This window comes from Hakea prostrata, chromosome 6 (genome assembly GCF_041222555.1).
Source record: "Hakea prostrata isolate BN-2017 chromosome 6, UWA_Hpros_2, whole genome shotgun sequence".
NCBI lineage: Eukaryota > Viridiplantae > Streptophyta > Magnoliopsida > Proteales > Proteaceae > Hakea > Hakea prostrata.
Window position 1 is genome coordinate 23,105,069 of NC_142605.1, and position 9,796 is coordinate 23,114,864.

Consider the following 9,796-nt stretch of genomic DNA (forward strand, 5'->3'; position numbering starts at 1 on the left):
TTGACACCCCTATTTGATTTGAATGGTTTACAAAGAATATTAAAAAAAATCTCTTATTGACTCCCTTAATCTAATATTACGCGTCCATCTTAGTCAGTGGCAGTGGGTGTTTTTTTTTTCTTTTTGGGTCATTGTTGACCAGTAATAGTGATTAAGGTCTACAGGTCCAAGGGAAGGTGCAAGGTGTGATAGACTTGGAGGTTCCACCCATGACCTCCTTTGAAGCACTGTTCTAGAAACACATTTACACATTATTAGATTGAGTTACATGTAATATAATCCACTTAAAGGAAGTAACAAGAATTTCACCCTAACTTAAGTAAATTACACGTAAGAAACTCCTTTTTATTAATTTTTTTAATTTTTTGTGGTGAGTGGTTCCTCGCAATGGGGCAGTGGTGGGTGATTTTCAGCAAGTTGAAGGAACCTCCTTCACCACTTGTATAGTTATTTGAGAATTGGATATATGGGTAAATTTGTAATTTTAAGTTTAGCAATCAACTTTGAAAATAATATTTAAATTGAAGAGAATTTGAGTCATTTTAACACACATTTAAGGAGTAATTTGGTCATACTACAAATTTATAATGTCTTAAACGATCTAGCTGTAATATTTAAAATAACAGAGACCAACCCAATTTTGGCTTTAGAAAAAGTATTGCAATGTAAAATTTTGGGGAAAAAATAGCAAATTGCATGGACACTTCAAAATGGAGGCTTACAAGCAACAACAACTCACTTTATGTTTGAGAAACAAAGACACCCCACTGTTGGATTTTCATTGGATACATTAGTCCAATCCATTTTTGCGAAGACCATTAAATCACTGTTTATATATTTTTTTAATTTCTAAAATACCCTTATCAAAATCCAAAATGTGATTTAGTCAAAAACCTGCTTGTCTTTATCTTATGAAAATGATACCTTTCGACAAACAAGGAAAGGTGGGCGAGAAGGGTTTTTTAAACAGTGGCAGGCTTCCCCAACTTGGGACACTTTTGTATTTGTTCAACACCGGCTGGCCAAGTGGCACCGGTAGTAGCAGCTCTCTTCTTTGTCTGGTGGAGACTGTGGTGTGGGTTCTTTGGAGTTTCTTCTGAGGATCTCAGCTAGCTAAGTCCATAATATCATAACTAAAAACCAGATTTCAGAAATGGCTATCTTCACTAATTAAGTCAGCGATATGCCACATCTTATACAATTCCTATCCTTTGCATTGCCTGTAATTCATATTTAAGATTGTGACACGTTTCAGTCGATAATCCAATGGTTACAATCAAAACCCAATTAAAAATTGAATCTAATGAATTTCTAAAATTTCTTCTAATTTGGTGTCTCCTCTTTTCTTAGAGTTAATTTTAGGGATTTATCAGATTTAGGTCTTAATTGGGTTCTAACTTTGAACATTAGATTATTAACTGTCACGTATCACAATTCTATATATGAATTACAAGAAATTGCAAAGGGTGAGAATTATAGACCATGTGAACCCACAATATTGCCACAAGTGCCTAAAGAAGTGGCCAAGTGGGGTGTTAATTTACAATCTGAACCGTTAAAACCGAATCAAACTAGCCCGTTATAGCCCGAACTGAGCCATAATAGGCTGTGTTTGGGTTGAGGGTGGTAGAGCCCGCACCAATCCGAACCCAAACCGCAACCTGTTATATAGTTTAACATTAAATATTGTTTGAATCATCATATTACTACTAGTTAGTTAGAATAGACTATCAGAAAAATTGAGCATGAGTTCAAAGATCAAATAATCATTCTAATACTTATAAGAGACAATTAGAAGAATTAAGTATGAATGTCCAATTGAATGTACAAAGTTTGTTTAAATTAAATAAATATTTATCAAGTATTAGAATGTTGATTAAATATGATTATATTTATCGAGAGGTATTTCTTTTGCATATCAACTAAATACCAACTCAAAAAAGAGACGGATTTCATAGAAAGGAAACTTTTTTTAACATTCTCACAAAACAAATTCCCAATTTCAAGACAATCAATCATGGCACAAGTTATAATTTAAAAAGGTTTTATTGTTAGGATAATTACTATTGGCCCCCTGTACTTTGATTTTATTACTACTGTATCCCCTGTACATTTCAAAATTACTAATCCAACCTTCAACTTTGTCTATAATTACTATTGCCCCCCTACCATTAAGTTCCGTTAGTTAACTGATGATGTGGCATCTTTATATTTTTTCAAAAACTCCAAAATACCCTTATACTTATCTCTTTACTTATTTACCCTTTTGTCAAGTTACAGTAGTACTCTTAATTAACTGTGGACAAAAAAAATAACTATAATCCGTTTTATTCTTAATAAAAAAAAACCACCAAATAAATAAAGAATGATTGAATAAATCTCAAATAGAAACCGAAAAGGAAGGAAAATCGAATTCAACTCAAATTGGAAACTGAATATCACCTAAAAATTTTTCAAAATAAATGAAGTTTAGTGAGGGTGGGAAACCAAATTGGATTTGGATTTTGTTCATTTCTTTAATTCAAAATAAATGAAGTTTAGTGAAGGTGGGAAACCAAATCGGATTTGAATTTTGCTCATTTCTTTAATTCAAAATAGATAAAGTTTTGTGAAGGTGGGAACCAAATCGGATTTGGATTTTGCCCATTTCATTAATTCAAAATAAATGAAGTTTAGGGTAAAATTGACATTTAATCTGGTTTTATAAATGGGGTAGCATCGTCTTTTGATTTCTTAATTTTAATGAAGGGCAAATTAGACATTACATATTCAATCTTAACGGCAACTTAACACCGTTATAAGGAAGGGGGCAACAGTAATTTCGTAAAAAACAGTGTTTTATTAGTAATAAAATCAAATTAGAGGGGGGCAACAGTAATTATCCCTTTATTGTTTGAATATTTGTTTCAGGGCTATCTGGTAGAGCCTAAGGAATGAGTTTGCAATTCTATGTTACTACTTATTATTTGAATTATTGATTTCTATAAAGTGGGTGGGATTTCTATAATATGGAATGACTTTATATTTTTTAATGAAAATTGATCAATAGTAATTTTGTTTTCTATAAAATTTTGGCTCTTGTTATAGGATGTTTGACTATTTATTTTATTTTTTTTCTTGCATACCATAAATTATTAACTCAAACCATTAGTCAATCAGAATATAGACCATTAGTTAGCCCGAACCCAAACCGCACCAAACCCAAACTGCACTAAACCGAAACCAGCCCGTAACCGTTATTTTGTTAACTGGCTGTGTTTGCACTGAGTGTTTTTGAGCTCAAAACCATTAAGCCCAACCTGGAACTGCCCGGTTGACATCCCTAGTTGCCAACAATCTTTAACCAGAGACAAAAGACAGAGAGATAGATGATGCCTGTCTTCTTCTTCTTTATCATCTTTTCTCATTGCTTCTTATTTGCCCGTAACGGTTGTAATTTTGTTGTTGCCTCTCTCTCTCCGTTTCTTGCTTACAATTTAGTTGTAGTATTTGGATCATGCATGTCATGTGAGGTGAGGGTTGAAGTGGGTGGCTTTACTTCTGAACAAACTTTCGCTGCCATATTCCTCTTCACAGCTAATGAAATAGAATAGAAACAACTTTTATGAATCAAACAGAAAATTTAAGTTGTTTTATTTTCTTACGTTTCCTGCAATCAAGCTAAAGAAGAATATTCTGCTTTCTTTTATAGTTCTCTTTAGTTGATTTGGAATTTTACATGTAAGCACTGGATCACAAGGCTTTATCAAACAGATAAGACAAGCAGGTTGTGCCCTCCAGAGGGAACATCATGGAGTTGTCTTTGTGAAGAGTGGCTGGGGAAATTAGCGATGGCATCTCCTAGGAGAACGCCAGGAAGACCTCGAGCAGCGACGGCAAAGGAACTTCTGAGGGTTTCGAGTGAACTACAAGGGAGGTTTGAGGAGGTGAATCTGCCACTGCGATTATCTGCGGCGAAGAGGATAAGGTGTGCAATCCTGCCTACGTGGAAGAGCTGTATCGGTGCCTCCAGCAATGACAAGACTCTTCAGATATACCCCAACATTTTGGTACAAAGGCGCTTTTTAGATATACCCCAACATGTTGCATCAGATTGTTGGTGAGCCTCAGGAGAACGTTGATTTGGTCTTTTGCGAGTTCATCGAACTGGCTCCTCAGAAGGGCCAGCGACAAACTACTGTTTGCTGCTTCGCCTCCATCACCACCGTTTTCTGCCCTGTTACAGGCACGCTTAATCATTATTGAACGGTTCATGTTTTTATATTTAAAATTTTGAAATCTTTGAGTGTCAAATAAAAAAAATCTTTAAAGTAATAATTGTCTCTAAAATTGTATAATTAATCATTCTAACTGAATAGGACTGGTGTGTTTTTCAAAAATAAAATGAGGTATCAGTATTTTTTGACTTCGATTTGAGGTGTCTATGCAATCTGCTCAAAGAAAAAATTCAATTAAATGTGAACACAAAACATATACATGTTCTTCGGAGGAAGAAAAAAAGTATACCGTTCGCTGCTGATGAGGATAGCCCTCCAAGCATATAGATGAGGTTGGAGCACTCTTCTACAAGCACCATTGTGAGATCGTTGTGCTATCATGGATTCTTGCTGTTTTGTTCAGATGCCATACGAATTAAGTTCATTTTGCGGTCGATAACCTCTCGTCCACTTTGTCCAAACTCATTAGAAATGATGCCAATAAGAGGAAGCATTATAGGTTGTAACATGCTTATACGTGTATATAAAAAAGAAATGCAGAATAACCCTATATGATACAATGTGGAATCATTATTTAAAGAAAGTAGTACATTATGGAGATAAGAGATTTAGCATGAAAATTGGAATGGATTGAGAGATACCAAACTAGTCAAATTTATATTTATTAATAAAGGAAAAAAAGAATGTAGGATTTTTTAATTTTTTTGGGGTAAGTAAAGAAGGATTTTGTTTTGATCTTTAGTCTTGTGACTCTTGTCTGTACCATGGTACATTGTGTCGGCGATATATCGCCGACACAGGGCAATATATCGCCAAGTTGCTAGGGGGCAACACGACTGCCCCCAGTGACACGAATTCTGCAAAAAGTCGGCGAAATATCGCCGAAATGTCGACAACAAATTGTGAAGCATGAACCATACTCAACATAATTTTATAATGAATTGTAAACTTTAGTACATCTATTCACTAGTTGCACATTGTGTTTTTTTGCATTGTTTACATTAGTTTATATGAATTTTCCAAACTTCCAGTTTTGCCCGCATATAGCCAGACATGTGCCAATCAAAAACTTTAGATTAAGTGAAGTTTCAGGCAAAAAATAATGTTCCCAATGTGTTTATTGGCCTCAAATTAGGCTACACGTCAAATTTCAGGTCAAAATGACTTGAAATATCCTTCGAAACAGGGGTTCGATTTTGGATGAAAAAATTGAACCCCAACCAAAAGTCGCCAGACTTTTGGCAACATGTCGCCCGAGTAGTCATGTCGCCAGGGTCCGACACGGCGACACGGGCCGACATGTCGAACCTTGGTCTGTATACATCCATGATTTGGCTAGCAATCAATGTTAATCTCCATCTACTAACAAGAATTTGCCAATTGGACAACCTAGACACCAGTTTATTATGCTTCTTCTATTATTTTTCCTTTTTAATGTTTCGTCAGATAGAATCCATTTCTTAACATTGATAAGGTAAAATTAGAGATGAAAGCACAATCTTCTATTTTTTTTTTTTTTTTTTGGTTGCCAACCCCGGTTCCAAGGCTTTTTTTCCCTGACTAATCCGGTGTTCGACCCGGGTCGCACACCTGGCTGTGGTGGGTGAGTCTCTCAGCGGATATTTTTTGCATCCACAAGGTTTTGATACCGGAACCTTGCTTAAGCAAACCAAGCTGCTTACCACTTGTACCAACCCCCGTTGGTTAAAGCACAATCTTCTACCCTCACAATTAGAGGACTTGGGCTTAAATTATTTTTGGTGTTATATTAACAAAGCTACACAACGAAAATATGAAGATTAGAAAAAACCTACACATATGCATAGGATAAGACTCTACGTGGTTTGTCCAAAGGCTAAGTCCATAGTCAACCTCTGTGACAGATTTACTACAAGGGAGAGGAAGAAGAAAAAATGAGTTATAATCCTACTTCCTTTTTACTCTGAATTTAGAATAACAAAACAAAGGAAAGATCCTAGTCCCTGAAATACCAGACGATATGTGATATGCCTAAAAAAGGCCCCCAAAACAGCATTTAATAGTTACAGGCTTTCTACAATTAATCAGTTCCAATATCTTGAAATTCTGAACATGACCTTGTACTTGCTATTTTTACTTAATTTAGGCTCGTTTAGACACTAAAACGAACCCCAAAAGATACTTGGCTGATGAAATTGACATTCAACAGCTAACAAACGGTGCATGTACCATGTAGATAAGTATCAAAAAATGGAAAGTTGGGAAACAGAAAATCCTCAATCATTCTCTACTGGGAAAAGAAAAAACAATCTCAAAATTTGATATTTCACACCTTTTTAAGTTAAATATAGTATTTATTCTTTAATGAGATTTTGAGGTTAATATACTTCCTTCAGTAAAATTTCTTCTCAATCCTTTTAATATTGAACGTTCCCAAAATTTAAAGCTATCATATATCTTGGAAGAACTTGGTTCCTTTAGCTCACTCACTTCTAGCATCTCATCCTCTCAACGTCCATCTTCTTTTTACACCCAAAATGCTGCTTCATCGACCATTATTTTTCATTATATTTACGTTTTCATTATTCATGATCTGGAAATTGAGTAATGCAGCAGGTTTAATTTCCAAGGTGATCACTGTTTCTCCCGACATTGGTGGTGGAGATTTTCGGACTATTGGTGCAGCAGTTGAACAGGGTGTTCCTGCAAATAATACTCAGTGGATTCATATCATTGTAAAGCCTGGAAGCTATGTGTAATAGCTTAATCACTTCTCTCTCTATATATATTCTTTAGCATAATCTGATTTCAAAACTGTTTTTTGGGTCTCCACTCTCCAGAATCATCAATATTCGAAGTTTTTTATGACTCCAAGTTTATTATCTCTATTACAGTGAGAGAGTCGTAATCCCTCCAGAGAAGCCATACGTAATCCTAGAAGGCTCCGGCAAAGATGTAACATTTATCAACTGGAATGGTTTATCTTTCCCTGAACCAACTTTACTAGTATTGGCTCCAAACTTTGTGGCTAGGCACATTGCCTTCCAGGTTTGCATACCTAACAACGTTTTTCTTTGAAAAAGGGGGTGTGTGTGTATAGCGGGCTGCCAAGGGGAGGCGTGATAGGAACCTCTACCATCTCCCATCAGGTAGAGCTGTGTACTCCTTCACACTTATTCACCACACAATAGGGGTGATTATACATATGCTAATAAAATAATCAAAGTTGAAACCTTAGTGAAGTCCACGTGGCTCATAATATGTGATAGAGAGATGTGAGGTGAGCACCAGCCTCCATCTAGACTCTTGGGGGGGGGGGATTCTGATGAGCAGAGATAAGTCTATGTCGCCAATAACAACATTGTATCTATTCTTTTAAGAATCTAGTTGAGACATACCATTCTGATAGGATCGTATGACTTTTGCACAGAATACTTACAACCGTCCACCTAATGGAAATCCAAAAAGACAAGCATTGGCAGCAACCCTCGTAGCAGACAAAAATTTTTTCTACAACTGTAGTTTCGTTGGTGTACAAGATACATTGTTTGATCGTTCTGGTAGACATTACTTCAAGAATTGTTATATTGAAGGCACCACTGATTTCATTTTCGGCAGTGGACAATCAATTTACGAGGTGAGGAATGAAAAGAAAAAAAAAACAATTCTTTTTGGGTAAAAAAATAATATTTGATTTATATATATATTTTTTATACTAACTATTACTATAAATGTTATTTTTTTCCCCTCTACATAGGATTGCCTTATAAATTCAACTGGTTCAGGATATATCACAGCACAAAGCAGAAGGAGCAGTAATGCAACAAATGGTTTTGTGTTTAAAAACAGTCATATATTAGGAGTTGGGCCAACATGTCTTGGAAGAGCATATGGACGTTATTCAAGAGTTATCTATTTTAACTGTGGGATGGCAGATATTATCACTCCATTGGGATGGAATGCTTGGCATTTTGTACGGCAAGAGTAAGATTTTAAACCTCTCTTTTTTATTTTATATTATTTTTCTTGTGAATGAATCTCACCCTAAACAAAATGTTCAACTCAAAATTTATTTATTTTTCTAATGAATTTCAGGAAAGGGTTAACTTATGTGGAGGCAAATAACACTGGTCCCGGCTCAAACATTACGAACCGTGTTCCTTGGATAAACAAAATGAGTTCAAATGAAATACATTATTTTACATCTATGTCTTACATCAATGCCGATTCTTGGCTTAGTGGGATACCCCAACTTAATTAGAACTCTTTTTAGTTGATTTCATTTTTAGATATATGTAATTGTATTTAAAAAGAATAGTCATCAAGTGTATCGATAATCTCTATGGATAATCTGCAATCATAAAAATTCATATTAGTATTTCAATTTATGTAAAAGTTCAGGTATTTTATATTTGGAATGTAATCTAAGTCATATTTAATAAAATAAGAGAATGACATTTTGCATTTATCTACCTTGTGGTATTCAAAAAAACCAATTAAAGACTAGTGGACATCTAACTTGGAAGAAATTTATGGAGCATTCACATCTTATTTTGTAGACATCTTTTCGAATGAAGGTATTGATGATAATGCTGCATTGGATTCTGGTTCGCAATCTGTTCAACCTATTATCACCAATGAGTTCAAAACTATTCTATGCGAAACACCATCTCTTGAGGAAGTGAAGAAGATTCTTTTTGCAATGAGTCCTCTCAAATCACCGAGGTCCTGATGGTTTTCCGCCGGCTTTTTGTCAAAAATACTGGGATGTCATCCATTTGGATTTGTATCACATGGTTTGTGAAATTTTTACTTGTGGTTTCATTCCCTCTACCATGAATGAAACTCTCATTTTCTTAGTTCCGAAATTGTCTAATCCTGAGTGACCAGATCAATTCCGCCCAATTGCTCTCTGCAATGTTATTGTTAAGGTTTTCACCAAAATTTTGGCAACTTGGCTACGTGGCATTCTTCAAGATGTAATCGGTCCCTACCAATCTGCATTTATTACTGGCCGAAGTATCTTAGATAATGTCTTTGTTGCTCATGAAGTCTTCCATTATATTAGGAAATGCAAGAAGACAAAGACAAAGTAAATGGTGATCAAACTTGATATGCAAAAGGCTTATGATCGTGTGGATTGGGTTTTCTTAGAAAGGCTAATGATGAAGATGGGATTTTGTGATCGGTTTGTTTCCTTGGTCATGGGCAATCTTCGCTCGATTACCTATCATATACTAGTGAATGGCCCCACGTGGTACGGTGATTCCAAGGAGAGGGGTTCGTCAGGAGATCCTCTCTCCCCTGCACTCTTTGTCATCTGCTCCCATGCTTTTAGTCGGTGGATCCAATTTTATCAAGCGAATGGAACTATCAATGGTATTCGTGTATGGCATTGAGGACCAACACTTTCTCATCTCTTGTTTGCGGATGATTCCATTGTCTTCAGTAAGGCGACTCTAGATCAAATTTATCAATTCATGGATATGATGGATATTTTTCTGCAGAGCTTCGGACAGGAGGTGAATCTTCAAAAATCATCCTTAACCTTTTCTCCAAACACACATTTTCGCTGTCAACGTTGGTTCTCTTGCTTATTA

General features: G+C 35.5%; 1 protein-coding gene across 1 annotated transcript; it reads left to right on the plus strand.

Annotated features, from left to right (window-relative positions):
* Positions 1 to 3,830: 3,830 nt before the first annotated feature.
* Positions 3,831 to 8,457, plus strand: LOC149012705 (putative pectinesterase 55). The gene is made up of 7 exons (XM_089157651.1): positions 3,831 to 4,049; positions 4,093 to 4,225; positions 6,813 to 6,951; positions 7,091 to 7,244; positions 7,627 to 7,833; positions 7,954 to 8,180; positions 8,292 to 8,457. The coding sequence occupies exons 1-7, from the start codon at positions 3,831 to 3,833 to the stop codon at positions 8,455 to 8,457; spliced, it is 1,245 nt and encodes a 414-aa protein (XP_089013777.1).
* Positions 8,458 to 9,796: the final 1,339 nt, after the last annotated feature.